This window comes from Gigantopelta aegis, chromosome 7 (assembly GCF_016097555.1).
Source record: "Gigantopelta aegis isolate Gae_Host chromosome 7, Gae_host_genome, whole genome shotgun sequence".
NCBI classification, from domain to species: domain Eukaryota; kingdom Metazoa; phylum Mollusca; class Gastropoda; order Neomphalida; family Peltospiridae; genus Gigantopelta; species Gigantopelta aegis.
In genome coordinates this window covers 42,757,889-42,782,207 of record NC_054705.1, presented here as the reverse complement: position 1 = coordinate 42,782,207, position 24,319 = coordinate 42,757,889, and the positions used below count along the sequence as shown (strand labels likewise).

At 38.5% G+C, this 24,319-nt stretch overlaps 1 protein-coding gene across 2 annotated transcripts; it reads right to left on the bottom strand.

The window, feature by feature from the left end:
• Positions 1-228: 228 nt before the first annotated feature.
• LOC121377760 lies at positions 229-23,907 on the bottom strand. Of its 2 annotated transcripts, none has more exons than XM_041505849.1 (3): positions 23,699-23,907; positions 4,263-4,412; positions 229-1,077 (listed from the first exon to the last, which is right to left on the bottom strand). In XM_041505849.1, the coding sequence occupies exons 1-3, from the start codon at positions 23,886-23,888 to the stop codon at positions 926-928; spliced, it is 492 nt and encodes a 163-aa protein (XP_041361783.1). In that variant the 5' UTR covers positions 23,889-23,907; the 3' UTR covers positions 229-925. The 2 variants fall into 2 exon arrangements, with proteins under 2 accessions (XP_041361783.1, XP_041361784.1); XM_041505850.1 differs by lacking the exon at positions 23,699-23,907 and adding an exon at positions 7,603-7,642.
• Between the last annotated feature and the right edge of the window lie 412 nt (positions 23,908-24,319).

Sequence of the window (24,319 nt, the reverse complement as noted above, 5' to 3'; positions counted from 1 at the left end):
TATAGATATATTAGTCTGCACACATACTACTCCGTTCCAGTACAGTAAACTAGGCATACATACAATACTCGTTGATGTATTAGCCATGGATCGCCTGTTGGCATCAGCACGTAAACGTCTGCTGGTCGATCATCCTTGCGACCTAGAGCACTTCACGCGAGTGCTCTACCACTGAACCATAATCCCCCCCCCCCCTTATAGAAAACAAAACCAAAACCAGATAGCTACAGAAGAATGTGTTTTAATCACAAGCTAAGTCTGCACTCTTATATCGGTGCATTATGCAATAACAGACAATAGAAATAACTAATAATATATATATATATATATATATAATGTTATAATTCAATACTACAAGTGAAATATACCTTTAAACGTTGCATAATTATGTAAATATACGTAAGGAATATGCATAGTGTTTAACACCCAGTCAGTAATTACAGACATAAAAATAGCACTATATTCAGAATACAGCTTTGAAGATTCGTTAAAACAGCCACGGTATATTTCAAGAGTTTGCAATAATATTGTAAAACAAAACTTTATTTAAAAAAAAAAACAATCAAGCTGCCTCCATTTCTCAACCCCTACTCTTATTAATATTTAGAACACGAAAATGATTTCTTGAATAGTCTTATTCACATTTCAAATAAAATCGAGATTAAAAAAAAAAATCTAGTTACTAAATAAATAATGTCAACATATATTATTATTATTATTATTATTATTATTATTATTATTATTATTGTTATTATTATTTAATTCTTGGGCACTTCAAATATAATAAGAGTACCGAGTACAGAGTACTTTTTATTATGCTACCACAATTAATTACTGTTCCTTGTAAATATTTCGGTATTTTCCGTAAAAATTACGGAATTGTACGAATAAATACTTCGTTTGGTACGAAATGTCTCGATGTTGCTTAGCCACGGGCCACTGCCGACACGATGAGAAGCACACCTGCCACGCCCACGAGAATTCCTCCCACAATGCACAGCCCGAACGCCCAGCTCAGGTAAGTTGAGATGCCATCTTGTGTTCCGTAGATGATCACTCCCACGAAGATGCAACCAGCTTTAAATAAAAGATTTTTTTTTTTTTAACTCCGTCTGGTATTTTGTCTAACGAAAAGAAAAGAAGGAAAACTGTGTTTGTATCAATGTGCTGGGGTGTTCCTTTCCCTTTCTTCTCTAGCATTAGATAAAGTATCAGAATTGCCGTGCAATGTCTGGGATCCAAAGGTAATACAACTGTACTAAACTAACTAACTTCCGACTGGGTCAAAGTTGGAGGTGCACCGGTTGAGTCAAAGTTGGAGGTGCACCGGTTGGGTCAAAGTTGGATGTGCACCGGTTGGGTCAAAGTTGGAGGTGCACCGGTTGGGTCAAAGTTGGAGGTGCCCCGGTTGGGTCACAGTTGGAGGGGCACCGGTTGGGTCACAGTTGGAGGTGCACCGGTTGGGTCAAAGTTGGAGGTGCACCGGCTGGGTCACAGTTGGAGGTGCACCGGCTGGGTCAAAGTTGGAGGTGCACCAATTGGGTCAAAGTTGGAGGTACACTGGTTGGGTCAAAGTTAGAAGTGAACGCCTGGGTCAAAGTTGGAGGTGCACTGGCTGGGTTAAAGTTGGAGGTGCACCGGCTGGGTCAAAGTTGGAGGTGCATCGGCTGGGTCAAAGTTGGAGGTGCACCTGTTGGGTCAAACTTGGAGGTGCACCGGTTGGGTTGAAGTTGGAGGTCCACGGGCTGGGTAAAAGTTGGAGGAGCACCGGCTGGGTCAAAGTTGGAGGTGCACCGGTTGGGTCAAAGTTGGAGGTGTACCCAACTTTTGATAGAGCAGTTAGTATCAAAAGTCCTGATAAATGTGAGAGTGTTTGTTGTAAAATAAAACAAGAGTACCGGTGAGATACATGATACGCCCGTCAAGAGTTTGATGGAAAACCATAGATACTAATGAATGTGTTACGGAATCAGTTCTAATTATGTGAAATTTTTCCAATGGGATGGATGAACAGTTTGTTTTGGACCAACTACTGATGATACTGTATCCATTGGAGAAGGTGCTGTCTGATTAATGAAGTCCTGACTTCTTCAAAGGCTAAACAAGATTTTCCTTTGATGTTCAGAATATAGACAAATTGTTTTATTTATTTGTATCACAGTGACCTAGTAATCATATGTGACACACTACCAACCCAAGTTGTTCCCATGTGTGACGTTTGATGGTCATGTATGCATCTGTACGCAAGATATGGTCCGGACAAGAACACGTTAACAGACGGACGGACGTACGGACGGAGGGACGGAAGGACGGACGGAAGAACGGACGGACGGACGGACGGAGGGACGGACGGAGGACGGACAACGCCATACCATACCACGACCCATCATAGACGGGCGTATAAAAAGGTTTCATCTGGGCAAAACCAAATGTATGCATTTTATTTCATCTAGTATCACTCTGTCAAGTAGTCTTTACCTGGAGTCATTATATGTGTAAGGGGAGGAATAGAGGGGACTATATGTGTAAGGGGAGGGCTAGAGTGGACTCTTTGTATAAGGGGAGAGCGAGAGGGTATTCGAGCTAAGCAGCCTTGTGCTTGAAACATGTATGGGGTACCTGTAAAAAAAAAAAAAATCAAATTTTGTGCAGAACTAGGTTAGTCATAGACGCTACTCGCTATCTCTGAAATGAGCAGCTTAACCCCCATTTTTTTCTGATTCACTTTTTAGGTTGAGGGAGGTAGTATTTATATTCGTGGTGTATATGTCGATTGCTACGCTGCAGGTTGGCGTTTTAGCCACATATGTTACTATTGTCGTCTATGGGATTTGATTTGATGGTATACACCCTATATTAGTCACTGACTAACTATGATCAATAATAATTACAATAGGTGCTAAACATACTTTTGTCATACTTTCAGATACGATCTCGGCATTGCAAGAAACGTCCTAACCAGTCAACATCCAAGTCTAACCAAAATACCTTATCAGACTGAGTCATTTACGGTCAATCTCTCTCTCTCTCTCTCTCTCTCTCTCTCTCTCTCTCTCTCTCTCTCTCTCTCTCTCTCTCCTCCCCCCCCCCCCCTCCCCCTCCCTCTCAAATTCCAATACTTTAACACGAAATGTAATGTTTTGTTATTTTTTATTTGTCTTTTAAGCGTCTGATATGTGTTGCATTTGTTCATGCTTTTTTTTGGATTTTTTTTTGTGGGGATGGTATTCTCTGCTAGGGGTTTTTAAAAATTATTTGTTGTTGTGTTGTTGTTGTTTTTTGTTGTTATTGTTATTTTGCTTGCGTTTTGGCGCGGGGGGGGGGTATTTTAATGTTCGTCGTTTGAAGTTTTTGGGAGGGTTGGAAACTGTTGAAAATGATTTCATTCGGAACTCTAGCACGTTAAGGATTCTTTCTTCTTCTTTTTTTCTTTTAAATTATCTTAACAAAACTGCGTTCATAATTAAAGCAGTTTTGTTAAGATAATTTATTAAAATTACAGACCCGTAGTAAAGCATAACATATGATCATGTGACTTACTAATCGCAAAAAAACAACAACATAATCCCGTGAATTAACGACTATAAAAGCATAATATGTAATCACGTGACTTACCTACTACAAAGCATAACATATGATCACGTGACTTACCGACTACAAAGCATAACATATGACCACGTGAGTGACTTATCGACTACAAAGCATAACATATGATCACATGACTTACCGACTACAAAGCATAATATATGACCACGTGACGTACCGACTATAACGCATATGATATGATCACGTGACTTACCGACTACAACGCATTTCATATGATCACGTGACTTACCGACTACAACGCATATCATATGATCACGTGACTTACCGACTATTAAGCGTAACACATGATCACGTGACGTAACGATTACAAAGCATAACATATGATCACGTGACTTACCGACTACAAACGTAACATGATCACGTGACTTACCGACTACAAAGAGTAACATATGATCACGTGACTTACCGACTACAAAGCGTAACATATGATCACGTGACTTACCGACTACAAAGCGTAATATGATCACGCGATTTACAGACTACAAAGCGTAATATATGGTCACGTGACTTTCCGACTATAAAGCGTAACATATGATCACGTGAATCACCGACTTCAACGCGTAACATATGATCACGTAACTTATCGACTACAAATCGTAACATATGGCCACGTGACTTACCGACTGCAAAGCGTAACATATGATCACGTGACTTACCCGCCGCGAAGCAGAGGATTGCGTTGAGGATGGAGAAGATTTTTTTGTCCCTGAACATCTGAACGAGGATGGTGAGGATGAGCAGGATGCCCGCGGCCCCGATCAGAATCAGCCCGACTGTCTCGAAGAACTGGGTCGCTCGCAGCCAGCCTGAGGATGAACATTTTAAAAACACCGTTATCTCAAAGTTATCCCAGAACAGAACTCTCTGGCGAAGATAAAGAGCTTGTGTCCATGATACCCCCAAAATACAACTCTCTGGCGAAGTTAGAGGTTTTGTCCACAACAGGCGTGCTTTAACATGTTTTTTTTATTAATGGAAGAAGAAGAAGTCTGTTTTGTTTAACTACACCAGTAAAACACATTGATTTATTCATCAACGGCTATGGGATGTCAAACATTTGATAATTCTGATATATGATCTCAAAGTTAGTTAAAGCACATTGATCTATTAATCATCGGTTATTGGATGTCAAACATTTGTTAAAGTTTGTTTAACGACACCACTAGAGTACACTGATCTATTAATCATCGGTTATTGGATATCAAACATTTGTTAAAGTTTGTTTAACGACACCACTAGAGTACACTGATTTATTAATCATCGGCTATTGGATGTCAAACATTTGTTAAAGTTTGTTTAACGACACCACTAGAGTACACTGATATATTAATCATCGGCTATGGCATGTCAAACATTTTGATAAAGTTTGTTTTTGTTTAACGACATCACTAGAGCACATTGATTTATTAATCATCGGCTTTGTGATGTCAAACATTTTGTATTTCTGATATATGGTCATAGAGAAAACCCTCTAAATTTTGTCATTAGTAGAAAGTATCCTTTATATGCACCATCCCACAGACAGGACAGCATATACCACGGCCTTTGATATATCAGTCGTGGCACACTGGCTGAAACTAGAAATAGCCCAACGTGTGCCTCAACGGGCGAATGCTTTTTCACTGGGCTACGTCCGGTCTATTCGTTATCTCGACCTCTGTTATATAGTTACCCCATGATCTCCTAACTCTAGCGAAGTTGGAGGTTGTCCCTCAATGTCGAGAAATGGAAGGAAGAAAGGAAATTGTTTTATTTAACGACGCACTCAACACATTTTATTTACGGTTATATGGCGTCGGACATATGGTTAAGAACCACACAGATATTGAGAGAGGAAACCCGCTGTCGCCACATCATGGGCTACTCTTTTCGATTAGCAGCAAGGGATCTTTCATATGCACCATCCCACAGACAGGATAACACATACCACAGTCTTTGATATACCAGTCGTGGTGCACTGGCTGGAATGAGAAATAGCCCAATGGGCCCACCGACGGGGATCGATCTCAGGCCGACCGCGCATCAAGCGAGCGCTGTACCACTGGGCTACGTCCCGTCCCCTCGAGAAAGGGTTTACAATTAGTATCAGACAGTTGTCGGCGTATACTAACTCTTTGTGTAAAAAATGGAACCAATATATATCAAATACCTTCGAAGAAACTAGGCATTCGATGAAAAACACTCTATAGTCCGTCCCACAGCGAACACCTTTTATCATAATGTGAAATTTACTACAAGTTATCTATTTCTCAGCAGATTATTTTGTAACTTTTTACGTCAAACCAAACTGAAATTATTAACAAAAAATTTTTTTGTAGGATGGGACGGACTATAGGCTATACAACGTCCACACTAAAATACGGGAGATAACTATCATGTCTTAAAGTTTGTTTCGTTTAACGACACATTAATTAATTAATTAATCATCGGCTATTTGATGTCAAACATTTGGTAATTGTTACTCTTAGTCATCAAAAGAAAGCCGCTACATTTTCCTAATGCAGCAAGGAAAGCACATACCACGGACTTTGTCCAGTTGTGGCGCACTAGTTGGAACGAGAAAAAACCCCAATCAGTTGAATGGATCCACCGAGCTGGTTCGATCCTGCGACGCAAACACCTCAAGCGAGTACTCAACCGACTGAGCTAAATCCCGCCCCTCTATCATGTATTATGCATTCGGCAATTATCCAAAATGTTCCGAAAAGTCTGTGATCAATTTACTATTTAACTAATTGGTACTTCTTCGCAAACAAGATAGGTAAATTAATATAAAAAAATATACTATTCCCTTCACACACACACACACACACACACACACACACACACACACACACACACACACACACACACACACACACACACACAAATACACACACATGCACACTCACAAATACACATACACACACACACACATATACACACACACATACACATACACACACAGTGCCAGTGATTTGAAAATAATTTGAAAACATTCCGAATTATCCTGAGGGTAAACGACATGTTTCGTGTGAATTACGAATGCCTTAAAACATGTTTTATCTTATAAAATAAATAATTTGTAATATAAAACTGAAGCCTGATAACCAATCCCGTACGTATTGGTATGGTTCGCTGTACTGCGGCCACTAAAATAGACTCGCCCGATATTTTTAGAATTTGTATGCTCCCAAATAACGTTATAAGAGGCGAAATGTGATTGGTCAATATTTAAATTATTATTTACATCTCATTAAAATTAGTTCTACTGGTCTAAAACATGTCATGTATGCTTAGGATAATTCGGAAAGTTTTCAAATTATTTTCAAATCACTGGCATGATTCTGCAAGTAAGGTTTTGATTGGTGGACATGAGATCCAACTGGCTGCTGTTAGATCCACATGTAATAGTGGAGCTAATTTTAATTAGATTGAACTTGGACTATACCAAATGAAATCTCATAGGCGATGTATGTGACTAAAAATATTATAAACGTTTGTTTTGTTTAACGACACCACTAGAGCACATTGATTAATTAATCATTGGCTATTGGATGTCAAACATTTGTTCAGTGTTGCGACATATAGTATTAGTATTCAGCTACATGGTGTTTTTTCACTAGCAGTAAAAATAAATGTTTTATTTAACGATGCACTCAACACATTTTATTTACGGTTATGGTTAAGGACCACACAGATATTGAGAGAGGAAACCTGCTGTCGCCACTTCATGGGCTACTCTTTTTGATTAGCAGCAAGCGATCTTTTCTATGCACCATCCCACAGACAGGGTAGTACATACCACGGCCTTTGATATGCCAGTCGTGAGATACTGGCTGGAACGAGAAATAGCCCAGTGGACCCACCGTCGGGGATCGATTTCACACTGACCGCGCATCGAGCGAGCGCTTTACCACTGGGCTACGTCCCGCCTCTCACTAGCAGTAATTGGTAATTTTGACATTTATTCTTAGAGAAGAAACCCGCTACATTTTTACATTAGTAGCAAATTACCTTTTATATGCACCATCTCATAGACAGGATAACGCATACCACAAACATACCAGTCGTGATGCACTGGCTAGAACGAGAAATTGTCCGATATGCCCACCGACGGGGATCGATCCTAGACCGACCGCGAATTATGCGAGCGCTTTACCACTGAGTTATACACCGCACCCTTGCGAAGTACCGTATCGGGTATGTACAAAGAACTTGAAAGAAGGTTATCGCCAGTGCTAATCAAAAGACGACAAGCGGATAGAACGACAGGAAACTGTTGAAATGGCCTTGAGTGTTATATTTACAGATATCATTATAGATGGTGCTGCAATCGTTTATAAATACTGTAAACTGGGCCATCTTCGTCACCACTCCCTCTGGATTACCGACATTCCAGGAGTAAACACACAGTCACAACTTGCCGCGGTTTGACCTCTCTCGACAATATCATAAAGCGGGCAAAACAAGAATAACGCCTTTTTTCCGGGAACCCACTCCATCAACCTGGCGGAATTAGCCGAATCGGGAAATAGCATGTTTCCGTGAAACTGCTATCTTTTCTTCTCTTCTGAGAAAAACAACATGACCGTGAAAAGAAATCAGTTCATAGAATAACGTGGTTTCAGTTAGGCGGCGATAGACACGTTGAAAACAATTTTGTCATTATAGCGACGAGGGTGGACATCGTGGCGTGTCCATACATATTTAAACAGTGATTAATACTGACAACGAGACGTTTTTCTCCTGGTTCAGAATTCAAAAAGAAAGAAAGAAATGTTTTATTTAACGACACACTCAACACATTATTTTACGGTTATATGGCGTCAGACATATGGTTAAGGACCACACAGATTTTGAGAGGAAACCCGCTGTCGCCACTACATGGGCTACTCTTCCGATTAGCAGCAAGGGATCTTTTATTTGCGCTTCCCACAGACAGGATAGCACAAACCATGGCCTTTGTTGAACCAGTTATGGATCACTGGTCGGTGCAAGTGGTTTACACCTACCCATTGAGCCTTGCGGAGCACTCACTCAGGGTTTGGAGTCCGTATCTGGATTAAAAATCCCATGCCTCGACTGGGATCCGAACCCAGTACCTACCAGCATGTAGACCGATGGCCTAACCACGACGCCACCGAGGCCGGTAGGTATAAGATCGATCTCCGTCGGTAGACCATATGGACTATTTTTCGTTCAAAGCCAGTGTACCACGGTTGGTATATCAAAGACCGTGGCATGTGCTATCCTATCTGTGGGATGGTGCATATAAAAAAAATCCCTTGCTACTAATGGAAAACAATGCAGAGACACGGAGTGACAAGCACACGGACAGACAGAATCATTCACAAACTGATAGAGGCATAGATATTGAAAGTGTGTGTTTGTGTATGAGAGAGAGAGAGAGAGAGAGAGAGAGAGAGAGAGAGAGAGAGAGAGAGAGAGAGAGAGAGAGAGAGAGAGAGAGAGAGAGAGAGAGAGAGCAAGAGAGGGAAAATAGACGCAGAGAGAGAAAGAAAGAAATGTTTTATTTACGGTTATATGGCGTCAGACATGGTTAAGGACCATACAGATATTGAGAGAGAAAACATGCTGTCGCCACTTCATGGGCTACTCTTTTTGATTAGCAGCAAGGGATCTTTTATATGCACCATCCCACAGACAGGGTAGTACATACCACGGCCTTTGAGATACCAGTCGTGGTGCACTGGCTAGAAAGAGAAATAGCCCAATGGGTCGACCGACGAGGATCGATCCCAGACCGACCGCGCATCGAGCGAGCGCTTTACCACTGGGCTACGTTTCGCCCCCACAGAGAGAGAGACAGACAGACAGACAGACATAGAGAGAATGACTCGAGACCGCACACCTAGAGACAAAGAGGTAATTGTCTTTTTCCGGGTCCACCATTTCGTTTACACACATTTTATAGCGAATGAATGAATGAATGAATGAATGAATATTTAACGACATCCCAGCACAAAAGTATATCGGCTATTGGGTGTCACACAATGGTAAGTTATAGCGAAGGAAAACAAGTTTGGTTCTGAAGTATATCAACGTTAAACAGTTGGTGCGCATATAGCTACATTTTTTTATTGCCATTTCTGCGTTTCAAATGAGCTCTAACTAGCGTCCAGAGCCGTGGCATGCATCAATTATAAATATTGTAACTATGTCATCTGTTCCGGTGGGTGAAACGATTAGTGGTATAGCTTAGAGCAACAAGTTTCCGAAACAAGACTGTTCAGTGTTTTATCAACACATGTCTGCTTTTTTAAACAAAATATGTGCTTATAATAATTTAAATAAAAATGCTTTTAAATATTTCAGGCAAATTACAAACTGGAGTTCTCGACAGCCAGTGTTAATAAGAAACACTTTTGTAAGATGGATGTAATACTTGTTTCGTAAGTTACACAATTGTTTCGTAAGTTACACAATTGTTTCGTAAGTTACGCAATTGTTTCGTAAGTTACGCAAGTAAATTTTTAATCGTGCCTAGCAAATTTTTAAAATCACTGATCTCATGGCCATTCTAGAATCCCCGCTATATTATATATTTTTGGCATGTATCTGTAAAGCCAGTGGTACAGTGTTTGTCTGTTGCGCGGTCGGTCCAGGATTGACACGTCCAGACGTGTGGAAATTTAGAACCCTTCTGATGATGACGAATACACGGTCTTAAAGGTAGAGTTTCGATCCTGTGACCAAAGCACCCCAGGCGACCCCGTCCTTTTAAGCACATACTCATCTCCTGGTATCAGTACATACAACAGAACGCTTATTTCTCTCAGTTCACATGGTGGTGAATCATTGACGTGGCTTACAAATATATACACTGAACAACAAAAGAAACGCACATAGATACACACACACGCACACATACACACACACGAGTTGTTTATATAGAGAATACTACATGAGTGGCCGTTAGATACCATTTATCTTACGAGTTGTTTCTATAGATAATAATACATGAGTGGCCGTTAGATACCGTTTATCTGACAACGAGTTGTTTCTATAGAGAATACTACATGAGCGGCCGTTAGATACCGTTTATCTCACAACGAGTTGTTTCTATAGAGAATACTACATGAACGGCCGTTAGATACCGTTTATCTCACAACAAGTTGTTTCTATAGAGAATACTACATGAACGGCCGTTAGATACCGTTTATCTCACAACGAGTTGTTTCTATAGAGAATACTACATGAGCGGCCGTTAGATACCGTTTATCTCACAACAAGTTGTTTCTATAGAGAATACTACATGAACGGCCGTTAGATACCGTTTATCTGACAACGAGTTGTTTCTATAGAGAATACTACATGAGCGGCCGTTAGATACCATTTATCTTACGATTTGTTTCTATAGATAATAATACATGAGTGGCCGTTAGATACCGTTTATCTCACAACGTGTTGTTTCTATAGAGAATAATACATGAGCGGCCGTTAGATACCGTTTATCTCACAACGTGTTGTTTCTATAGAGAATAATACATGAGCGGCCGTTAGATACCATTTATCTTACAACGAGTTGTTTCTATAGAGAATACTACATGAGTGTGACACTGCCCCCTCTTTCCCAGCCAAGCAGAGGTTATATTATAATAGCGGTCAAGAGTTTGAAACTTACTGCATGCATCACTATGCCCAAAAAGCACAGTGTTAAATACGTAACTACTTAACTTGCACGCAAATGTAGGGGGTGGTTTGGTTAACGACACCACTAGAATACATTGATTTATTAATCATCAGCTATTGATGTCAGACATTTGGTAATTTGACATATAGTCGTAGATGGGAAACCCGGTACAACTTTTCATTAGTAGCAAGGGGTATTTTACATGCACTATCTCACAGATAGGATAGCAAATACCACAGCCTTTGATATACCAATCGTGGTGCACTGGTTGGAACGAGTAGATTTTTTAAAATATCAATATTATTCTAGAGATTATATATTTATCTAGAGATTGTAGATTTAAAACATCAAAATTATTCTTGAGATTGTAGATTTTTAAAATATCAAAAAGTATTTTCGAGATTGCAGCTTTAAAAATATCAAAGATTTCCTCGCGACTGCAGCTTTAAAATGGTGCCACCAAAGTTAATGATGAAGAACCCAACTTATCTGGAAGATACTGGCGGGCATTTAGAAGATCATAACAAATATCTGAGATACAAAGTTTCCACAACCCCTGATGTTGCCCGGGCGCACTGATCCAGTATGGCGAACCAAAACCTATCACATCCAACAGACAGCCTAAGAGAATCAAAACTAGCGAGCCCTTCGCGTAACCAGAGAGACTGGAAAAGTCCGCCATCTTGTTTAGTTGCAGAATCAGGTTGTTTTTTCTTTCTTTTTTTCTTTTTTTTTCCTCGGGGTTAGTAGAACCGCTAAGAGGTACCACGTGTCGTTTGGCGCGCTGAGGTTATCAGGTTATGAGGTTATTCCTAGGACTTGCGTTCCTTAGGAATACTGGTTTGACTGCCAGGATATCAAGTCCGGGCCGGACTTGCATTCCTGGACAATCAAAATTTAAGTCCGGTCGTACACATAAAAATTAAATTATAAATGTAAACAAAACGAAAAACAGTTTCCTTTTTATGTTTATTTAATTAACTTAGGATACTAGCGCCTCTCTTTATTTAAATATTTTCTATTTATTCCAATATTTTCCATTTATATAATTTGCAAGAGTTTGTACACATTTTGTTGACCTTATTACATGAGCAGAACCAAGGTCTTTATTCATTGCGTATTGTTCCAAAATATTTAAACATTTAAAAGTAACTCAAAAACATTTACCACAATTCGAAGCATATTAGTACTCGCAAATAAGTATAACTTGCCCATATGCTATACCAACACAATTATCTGTTAGACATTAAATATTAGTATTTGATAATAATAATAATAATAATAATTTAACTATAAAAATATGATATTTGCGTTGTATACATTATCTTGTTATTATATAATTTTAAGATTGTGCCTTTCTGTCAATAATGTTGCAGGCGCGTGTACATAGGGTGTTGGGTGAGGTGGCGTGTTCTAAACACCCCTCTTCAAAGCAAATTTCTTGACCTCTCCCCTGCATAGCTTACTGAATATGTGCCTGCTTTGTCAATGTTGCTCATTTTAAAAAATAATTTGGTCTAACATATGACATATCATACTCTAGCCTCTATGATATCTTAGTCCCAACAAACCATACCATCGATAAACAAATATGTTAAATGGTTTCCATTAATGTTCATCAATTAATAGAAATATCAATGTCTAAGAGTGGGTTTTAGCAGCTCAGTGGGCTACTATACCGACTAAAAGAAAACAGTAATCCCAGAACAATTATCATACTGTCAATAATATGCACACACAATTTACAAAGATCCTTTTAAACAGACTAACTACTCATGACACTTTTACACCTGACCGTTTTGGTCGCAATAGGTATTCAGACTCCCTTTTTGGGAGAAGGGGTGGGGGAGGCATGCTGATCATTATTGCCCGAAAGAAACGAAAATGTCCGAATCTGGAACACAACGTATATTTATATTCGCATTACTACCAAGACGCTAAATAGGATTCCAAACAAATCAATCTGCATTTTTACCTGGATTACAACTAATATTGTGAGTAAAATTATGAAAATGCATGGTGAAGATTTTAGGCCAGCTCATTTTGCCCGAACGTGGATTTACAGGAATCATATATATGTAATAAGCAAACTATCGGAAATAAATTCCAGAGGACTAGGAATACTAGGATTGAAAGTCCTGTGGACTAGGAGTACCAGGAATAAAAGTCCCACGGACTTACATTCCTCGAAATGCACGTCCCACAGACTTAAATTCCTAGGGATACAGGTCCCACAGACTAGGATTCCGAGGAATGGAAGTCCGATCGGACAAATATCAAGAAAATCACAATTAATCAGATTGTGACTTACCGTCAAAATATAAACTTACAAAACATATTATTAAAAATTATGTTGGTGCATATAGAAATTGTCTTTTGTTGTTCACCAAATGTTAGGGTTTTTTTAGTTACAAGTTTTCATATGTATATTTTTAAAACAATTTTGGGCTACATATTGAGGGGGTGGGGTATATTTGTTCGTGTTGAACACATGGACATATAGCCTGCTTTATATCTGTAGTTGCTTTATATACTTTTGAAAAAAGCAAGATATTCGTCCTACTTCAATATGCTAACAAAAATGTAAGATGATTACAAAAATTCACTCACATGTCTGAAACAAGTCTATGACGTAAAAAAAACATCCATTATAATCCTCTGATGCTACCGGTTGGTGGCCTTGAGCAAAATAAAGATCTGTTCTGTTTTGTTTAACGACACTACTGGAGCACATTGATAATTTTATTAACCATCGGTTATTGGATGTCAAACATTTGATCATTTTAAACACGTCTGTACAACCTGTTCGAATGTCTTAGATAATAGTGGAGATGGGTCCTGTAAGATATAGTAGGGTGCGGGAACATAAAGAGGGGTGCAGAAAAATAAAGGAGGGCGACAGAACGTGAAAGGAGGGCGGCAAAATGCAATAGTGGGACGGGCCGCCTCGCATAAATGGAGCAACGAGAACACCGACTCTATTCCGTTTATGGTATGGCGCATTAAATTGGTGCAACTCCTGGGTTAAAGTTAAAGTTTGTTTTGTTTTAACGACACCACTAGAGCACATTGATTTATTAACCATCGGCTATTGGATGTCAAACATTTGGTTATTTTTTAACTTGTGATCATAGAGCCACCCTTCATTTTGTTTTCATTGTCATATCATGTCATAGGGTTTTACGTGCACATTCAGAACAAGCTGTTGTAGCGCACGCCTATCGTGGGCACAAGAGCCGGCCTTGGCCGGCTCCTCCGTCCATGACAGGAAAGGTGGGGGGAGGGGAGAGGACGGACCGCCTGCACTGGCAGGTGCAAGGGAGCACCAGCAGCCCGATCAAATCGGTAGCAGGCGGGTGGGGGTGGTGGTGGTGCTATGGAATTTGAATGGAGCAGTTAAATGCCAAAGAGAAAGGGTGCGCAATTTTGATTGAGAGAATTTGGCGCAATTTTGAACGGTCGGTCGAAAGGTAAATGGCCGAGGTAATATAGGTTTTGATATTAGTGAATCGAGAGTAGCTCGTTAATTTTAGACCTCTTCGATGCTGTGGTGTCTCCCTAGGTTGCCCATAGGGCTCTTATAAAGGGCCTGACCGCTTCTGGTCGAGGCATCACCAAGTACCAAGTTATTACCAGCAGCAAGTATTGGGGGTTTGGGTGGGGGAGGCCGATGTTTTCATTAGCAGCGAGGGTTTTTTTTATACTTCCCCACATACAGGACAGCACACACCACGGCCTTTGATATACCAGTCGTGGTGCAATGATTGGGATGGGGGGAACAATTAGGAATAGGAAATGTTTTATTTAACGACGCACTCAACACATTTTATTTATGGTTATATGGCGTCTGACATATGGTTAAGGACCACACAGATATTGAGAGAGGAAACCCGCTGTCGCCACTTCATGGGCTATTCTTTTAGATTAGCAGCAAGGGATCTTTTGTATGCACCATCCTACAGACATGATAGTACATACCACGGCCTTTGTTACACCAGCTGTGGAGCTCTGGCTGGAACGAGAAATACCCCAATGGGATTCACCAACGGGCATCAAACGAACGGCAAAACATAGGATGACATTTTTGTTCCATTTTACTGCTGATATCCACAGTGTGTTTATATAGGTTGCATGGTACCAAAGAAGAGAGTTCCGTGTCAAAGTTCGAGGTGTACCGTCAAATATTTGCGGAGTAACAACAGCTGTGGCTGTGATTGATAGTAATATCTGACATTGATTTTTTGTGTGCAAATACTATTATCCTTTGGCAATAAATAAATAAATACACTTTTATTTGTTATACAGTTGTTATGCAGTATACACCAGAGGTTGAAACTAATGAAAGTAACCCCCAAAACTGGAACTACAAATTTCAGCAAAAATTACGGTTGCTAATAAAAACATTAATTAAATATCTTAAATGGTATGTGACACCCCCCACCCCCATTTTCTTGCAGTTAGATTAGATGTGAGGTGTCACACTTTTTATTGCTGTACTTCCTGGGTGTGTTGATACACTGCTTATATCAGTTTAATAGCAAACGTTAACATTATTGGAAATACGAATTGGTTTAGTCTATTAGAACAACACCGGCCTCGTGGTATTTAACGACGCCACTAGAGCACATTGATTTTTTGTCTTATCATCGGCTATTGGATGTCAAACATATGGTCATTCTGACACTGTTTTTTAGAGGAAACCCGCTGTCGCCACATAGGCTACTCTTTTACAAAAGGCAGCAAGGGATCTTTTATTTGCACTTCCCACAGGCAGGATAGCACAAATCATGGCCTTTGTTGAATCAGTTATGGATTACAGGTCGGTGCAAGTGGTTTACACCTACCCATTGAGCTTTGCGGAGCACTCACTCAGGGTTTGGAGTCAGTATTTGGATTAAAAATCCCATGCCTCGACTGGGATCCGAACCCAGTACCTACCAGCCTGTAGACCGATGGCCTAACCACAACGCCACCGAGGCCGGTATATAATGAAGGAAGGAATGTTTTATTTAATGATGCACGTAATCAACACATGCAAAGTGACGGTACGTAGCCCAGTGGTACAGCGCTCACTTCCGTCTAGGATCGGTGGTCCGATTGGGCTATTTCTCGTTCCAGCCAGCGCACCACGACTGGTATATCAAAGGTCTTGGTATGTGATATCCTGTCTGTGGGATGGTGCCTATAAAACAACTTTTGCTACTAATGGTTCGTCCTATCCGTCCCAATCTCCTACAATTGGGTTAGGGGTTTTTGGGGTGTTTTTTTGTGTGTTTTTTTATAAAGAATTTCAATTTTATTTGACATAAGAAGAAAAGTAAAAGTGTTTTGGAAATAACAAAAAAAGACTATTTTTGTGTTCAATTTATAAAACAATGGGCTGAGAAATAAATAACTTGTAGTAAATTCCATAGCATGAAAAAAGTGTTTCTTGTGGGACGGACTATAGACGTATTACGCAATATGTACTCGGTGAACCCACGACGGCGTCGTGTTAGTAGGAAGCAGATGCTTCACGATTGTGACTGGAACAATGACGATGCACTAAACAGACAGCCAATAACGGCCATTGTTTCTGAACTTGACTCACTCAGTGAAACATTCTCCACAAAACTTCTTAACAACACTGTGAATAAAATAAGCAAGCTACTGGTTGAAACTGCTACGGAAACGTTTGGCTACACAGCTCAACACAGCAGTAATGAAGATAATGGCGGAAAACATAAGCCCTGGTTTGGTAGTCAGTGTAAACTGTTCAGAAGAAAATATACTGAAGCAAGAAAAACATATAGAAATAGAAAAACACCAGAAAATAAAGAGAGACTTATAAATGAAAAAACATATAGAAATAGAAAAACACCAGAAAATAAAGAGAGACTTATAAATGAAAAAACATATAGAAATAGAAAACCACCAGAAAATAAAGAGAGACTTATAAATGAAAAAACATATAGAAATAGAAAAACACCAGAAAATAAAGAGAGACTTATAAATGAAAAAACATATAGAAATAGAAAAACACCAGAAAATAAAGAGAGACTTATAAATGAAAAAACATATAGAAATAGAAAAACACTAGAAAATAAAGAGAGACTTATAAATGAAAAAACATATAGAAATAGAAAAACACCAGAAAATAAAGAGAGACTTATAAATGAAAAAACATATAGAAATAGAAAAACACTAGAATATAAAGAGAGACTTATAAATGCAAGCAAATGTTATAAAAACACTGTTTTAAAATATTCGAATTTATATAAATGGAGAAAGGACAGAGAGTTTACAGAATTACATAAACATGATTCTCGATCGTTCTGGAAACTTCTGTGGAAAAACTCGACTGAAGGAGAAACTCCCTTATTAGATAAACTTTTTGAATATTATAAAGATATCAACAGCAGAGATAACGACACGGAGGAACACGATGGACCATCGAATAATGATAACGAAGGCACTGATCCGTTGCTAAATACACCGGTAACAAAAGAAGAAATACTGATCATAGTTAAAATTCTTTAAAACAATCAAGCACCTGGAATAGATAGAATAATAAATGAATATATTAAAGAAACAATTAATATTATGATTGATATATATGTTAATCTTTTTAATCGTGTATCGTTTTTGATAAGAGCATTTTTTCAGAATCCTGCTTAGTTGGTATTATTAGACCTATCTATAAAAATGGTCATAGAGATAACCCAGAAAATTACAGACCTATAACCCAACTTAGTTGCCTTGGAAAGTTGTTTACTGCTGTTATAAATAAACGTATTGCTTTATTTCTAGAAACAAACGAGCTATTATCTGAAGCTCAAGCCGGGTTTAGAAAAGACTATTTCACACCTGACCACATTTTTACATTATATGGCCTTATTGAACTACTAGAAACTAGAAAGGAAAAATTATTGACTTTAACAAAGCTTTTGATTCTGTGTGGAGAGTTGGACTATGGTATAAAGTAGTGAAAAGTGGTATGACTGGTAAATGTTTTAATGTTATTCACAGTGTGTATCAACATATTAAATCATGTGTGACTGTTCACGGTCTTTATACAGATTATGTTCCAGGTTGTATAGGTGTGAGACAAGGTGAAAACTTATCACCTCTTCTGTTTTCATTATTTTTTAATGACATTGAAGATACTTTCAAGCCGCATGGCTGCAATGGACTTAGCCTTAAAAACCGATATCTGACGATGTGCTACATTTGTGTACTGTTTTATTTGTTTTATTATATGCTGATGACATGGTACTCCTCGCAGACAATTATGATCATATGCTACATTTATCAGATGTCTTTGATGTGTATAGTAGTACATGGAAATTAACTGTCAATTGCATGAAGACTAAGGTTTTAATGTTTGATGGTAGCAAGAAGGACTATAAAAAAAACCTATTTAATTTAGAAAACATAATTTTAGAGAATGTAGAGATCTACAAGTACCTTGGAAAAAAATGTCATAAGTCTAAGAAGTTTACTAATACTAGAAAAGCTTTGTTTTTACAAGCCGAAAAAGCGATGTATTTTATCTTAAAACAAGGAAGTCCGTATGACCTTTCTGTACAAGTCCTTCTGAAATTGTTTGATTGTATGGTACAAACCTATTTTGTTATATGGTTGCGAGATTTGGGGTCTTGAAAACATGTCTTATTTAGAAACGTTACAAAATAAATTCATGAAGTTTCTGTTGTCAGTTAAGAAGTAAACGCCTATGAATATGTTATATGGAGAACTGGGGCATTACCCAGTCTCCCTTGATGTCAAATTAAGAATGGTAACTTTTTGGTTTAAACTAATAACGAAAACATGCAAAGTTATCATTATTCTTGGTGTATGAATTATTGCTGAATGATTATAAAAATGGGATATGTGATATTAAATGGTTAAAGTTTATCAAATCTGTCTTGGATGAAGTTGGATATAGTAATGTATAGACTGGACAGTGTAACCAGCTACCAGATGTAAATCTATTAAAACAAAGAATTGTTTTAAGATTACAGGATCAATTCTGACAAACATGGCACAATGACATTGTTAACTCATCTAAAGCATCTTGTTACAGACTGTTTAAATCAAATATTGTGTTCGAGACATATTTAACCAATTTAGAGAAAAAAAATATTGGTTACCATTATTACACTTTCGACTCTCGGATCATTATCTTCCCATTGAAAAAGGCAGGTGGAAAAAAATAATTTTAACAAATAGAACATGCTTTCTGTGTACAAATAATGAAATTAGTGACGATTTTCATTATATAATGTGTTGTCCTTTTTTAAAGATGAAAGAACAAGACTTCTGCCAATGTGTTGCCAGTCTTGACCAAATGTTTATAAATTTAGAATAATATTTGACTGTAAAAAAACCGGGTGTTCTCAGAAAGCTAGCAGTTTTTTGTAAATAAATTATGCATATTCTTAAGTCTCATGGCTGAAATCTATGTTTTTACAATTTCATTTTATTTGTATATGCAATGTATGTCTTCAAATGCAAGTATGAACCCATAGCTATACACTTGTTTTATCTGATGTACATTATTATGACGAATGTGCCATCTTGTCATTTATTTATTTAATTATATTTTTACAGTGTATCTCATATGCTGTTGAATTTCGGCCAGAGTGTAAATAAAGTTCAGTTCAGTTCAGTTCAGTCACTTTTCATGATTCGACCCTGTCCTCCATTGCCGATCCATACAAGGTTGTTGGGTTTTCTTGTTTGGTTTTTTTTTAAAAGATTTATTGCCCCCAGAACACGGCTCCCCAACCTGTTCACTGCCTTATAAAGTACATATTTACACAATAGTATCTAAACAAAATGTGCCATTTAAATATGTTAATGCTTTCTATAATATTTATAAGACGGAAAGAGAGAGAGAGAGAGAGAGAGAGAGAGAGAGAGAGAGAGAGAGAGAGAGAGAGAGAGAGAGAGAGAGAGAGAGAGAGAGGATGCAACAGCAGTAGATAAGTATACAGAAAAATGTGGGGATATTGAGAGAGTATTAGAGAATGACATTTTAATTAGTACTCTATTTCCAAGTGAACTTTCAAAGCATTATTTTTAATTAAAACATTCTTTCAAAGAGTGTGTTATATGGTGTCCATTGCTTATGAAATGCTTCATAGTTGCAATTTTTGTAATAAATATATTTTTCTATTTCAAAATTATTTTGTAGAATATTTTTCGCGGCATTTTTGTATTTTCATACTGTAAATATAATATTTTATGTTGATAGTCAGCCAATTTACAAAATCACCTTTTATGTTGTTGATCATGCCTAACATAACTATGTCTCTGCTTAGAGTAATATTAGTACAAGTTAGAGTGATTGCCCAACCTAGGAATTGCCTTTTATTTTAAAGTGACGGACCTTTGTTTTTGAATCACTGCGACGTATTTTTCACTATAAAAGCCGTTTTTGATCATTTAAATTACAAATACTGAAATTGTATTATTTAGAATATTAATTTTCATACACCTGACGTGGTTCTGGTCATCCAGGTTTTTGCAATACCCCAAAAAGCATTTTTCATAATTCTAAAAATATTTATTTATTTATTATTTGTTTTTAAAAAGACAGAGACGGAGGAACAGGCAGAGAGAGTAATTATAAGAGGTCGACTACCATTGGTCAGCTATTAAAATATATGCACAGTGAGAAGGCGTGGGTACAAATGAACATAACTCGTGGTTGGTTGAATAAATTATGTAGCTGACGTTTGTGAGTTCAAAACTATTGTCAAAGATAAATAATTCAGTAGATAGATGTAACCAGCGCCTTCCAGCAAAATAGGTACTCCTAAGGCTTATGTCGGTTATGCTTCTGTGCAGCGAGACTCGTGCAAAAGCTGAGAACTTGTAGTTGACACATATTGTTTTGATCTCCATTGAAGTCTCAGACAACACAATACACATCAAAACGGTATCCACATGTCAAGGCAAGTTAACGTAGAGACAAATTAACTAAATAAAACATTATTTTATTGGTTAGTTTTGATTGTTTGTGATATAAATTGGCGGTAACAAGAGTCCACTTCAAGGGCTTATTTTTGTGTTATCAATAAATAATGAGTTCAACATTAAGTTACTCACGGAAACGGATATAATTCCGGTAAATTTCGTATTTGAAACACGGTGCCACTAATGAGTTTAAAATAATTATTAATGAAAATAAAACATGTTTTTATGATTTATGTAATTTTGTGATTAGGTACATTTTAAAAACCACAAATAAATGATGATTTAAAGTATATGTACCTGTACTCTATTATAAGCACTGACCTATAAACGTAATACCGTAAATGTTATAATTAATGTGTAGACGTTGTTTTGTAGTTTTTTTTAATCTTGATATTACTCCTTTTTTTACTTCATATTTTTTGGTACAAGAAGGATAATATAAATGAAACATTGTTTTGATTTTTATATAATACACCCCAGTACATTGTTTATTTATTTATTGGTTATTTGTAATACTTTGATGGATTATTATTCCAAGTAATTATTATTTGGGCACAACTGGCTTTTTGTCTGTATCACCCTAAGATCTTGTTAGTATAGTAATGTTATCAACAGCTGGTAAAGATGTTGCTGAAATGCATTTCACGGTATACCAGTCAAATTAAAAATAACATTTCAGTGGTATTGGGGTCAATATATTTACTTTGGTGCAATCTAAAGCCCTGTCTATATAAAGTTATATAATTCTGAAACTTGACCAAAATAAATAGATTTTGACACAAAATATCAACAATGTGGTTAGATATTTATTATGGCTATGAAGTGTTTTGCTGTATGATCCAGCCAGGGTTTCTGCCACAGGGTAAAACAGGTATGGTGCCATACCCACATTTTTTTGCAGATTTTTGTTTTAAGTTAACCTTTTGACAAAATTAATTACTCTTATCATTACTGTATGGTTTTCTTAACCTAACCCTAAACTTAACCCATTTTTTTCTAGGGGATCCCCCCACCCATACCCCCAGTTGACTGTGGTTGCATTCAATTTCATAGCGCCATACCCAAAAATTTCTTTCTGGCAGAAACACTGCCTTCATTGAGACACATACATATGTATGTATTCACACCCGCACACAACCAGTCAAACAAATATGCACACTACAATAAAAAATATATATATATTTATGTATCTTTGTGTCAAATATTGAACAATGTGCACCTCGTCATTAACATAAGGCTTCTGTTTTTGTCTTCGGGGTTACTTTCGGGCTTCGGACTGTAAATACCATTGCGAGTTCTGAGCGAGATGAAGCTGGACGTGTCTCCCTGCTCTCTCGTCTTACCCCCCCTTATCTCCAGTTTGGTGTATGGCGACCCGGTACTTAAGAAGAAAGGAAGAGAACCACAGAACAAGAAACGAGCGCCGGTGGCGGTACAGTAGGGGGGACAAAACCGTCTGCGTTGCCGCCCCCAGCCCGACAGAACAAGCCTGCATAGCCGACCAAGCCAGCTCAGAAAGCGAAGCCAGACGCGTCATCGATGCCAGGAGAGGAACTCAGCAGTGTGTGAGACTCCACGATCGGCGTCACCCGTTCCTGATCCTCTCTGTTCGACTCCGTTGAGGCCCTCACACCTGAGGGACTTCCGTTGTGAAACGGAAGGCCGCCACTCCCCCGAGTGACCAACCAGCCAAGGCACGGCCTTCCGCGTCTAGCCAAGGCAGAGATTTCGCCTCCTGGAGTTTGCAGGTCAGCAAGATCAAGAACCAGTACTCTAAAGTACTTGGTTAGCAATACCACCAACGTGGACTCACTGCCGGGCGGTATCCATGAGATGGGTCTTTACAGACAAGGGGTCCTTCTCAGGGATATGGACAACACAGAGTGTTGAAGATCATCGCCGGCGCCCATTACGTCGAACTAGCTAGAACACTGCTAGGTCACAGGTGGAGGAAACTTCTACCACAATTCCACGGCAGACATTTCATCTCATCACTTTAGGCGCCAACCTTTCAACGAACGTTACCTCCAGGTGAAGGCTTAGTCGGACTTTAAATTTTTGGGCTGTTGTTCAAAATGTTATGGGGTGTTTTTTTCATAAATAGTCAGACTCACTTTATTTTGACAGCCCGTCACAAATTCCTCAAATCACCTTAAAATCTTTTTGGCCTAGATTTTTTAAATGTCAACTATTTGACTTAAGATGTTTATGTCGAGACATGAGGAGAGTGAATCAGGTCATTTTTGGTCTTAGGTCTCTGACCTAACTTCTAAATCATTATTCAAAATTCCGCCCACCTCCAAATTTACCCCTCCGCGCCCCCCCCCCCCCCCCCCCCCCCACACACACACACGTTCCTGTCCCGGACTTAGTCACTGGCGATGTCAGAGGCTAAGCCCGAGACAGACGTGTTCGAAACCTTCGTGATATATGAACACGTCAGACTACTTCAAAATCAAACTGTAAATAATAGGCTGACCCCAATAAACATACCTGGAAGACTGGGCCAGTCCAAATAATCCTCACACAGTCTGTTGACTTTACAAATTTTCCATATTCCGCCGTGAAAATTAGGAACTGAAGCCCAATAGGGAGATGCGAATCCAATGAGATGTAACAAGGCACCGAGAGGAATGAGAATCATACAGACTTTCACAAACACCGAAATACTGGAGAGATCCATGGCTGTCTGCTGTCTGTCGTAGTTGAGCACACACTGAGCTTTGGCGGTTTATCTTACCGTGCCAATCACGCCTTATTCTCGGAAACGAACATTCGGGTACTTCGACCCCTGTTTATCACGTGACGCGGTCAGTCTTTTTCTCCGTTACCTATGTTTTGACAGTGAATTGAGGCAACTTTCGTCGATCATTTACAGCAGTTAACGGCCAAGATGCCTAAAAAATGTTGTGCAGTTGGCTGCATAAATCATAACATGATGTTAATATATATATATATATCGTTTTATAAATTTCGAAAAGAGGAGACTAGACGCCGTTCTGGGTATATGTATCAAAACGTGACAAATCTGATGGGACACCATGACTTCCCACACAGAATGTGACTACGTTGTTGCTTGTCGACACTAACAGACGTTAATAGCAACCAAAATGG

What these genes read in the sequence shown, in the direction of transcription:
- LOC121377760 (XM_041505849.1), bottom strand. Translation starts at nt 23,888, where the DNA reads ATGGATCTCTCCAGTATTTCGGTGTTTGTGAAAGTCTGTATGATTCTC. An exon ending in GGACTGGCCCAGTCTTCCAG is followed by an intron (nt 4,413 to 23,698) that starts GTATGTTTATTG and finishes GTTCATCCTCAG; the next exon opens with GCTGGCTGCGAGCGACCCAG. An exon ending in AATCCTCTGCTTCGCGGCGG is followed by an intron (nt 1,078 to 4,262) that starts GTAAGTCACGTG and finishes TTTTATTTAAAG; the next exon opens with CTGGTTGCATCTTCGTGGGA.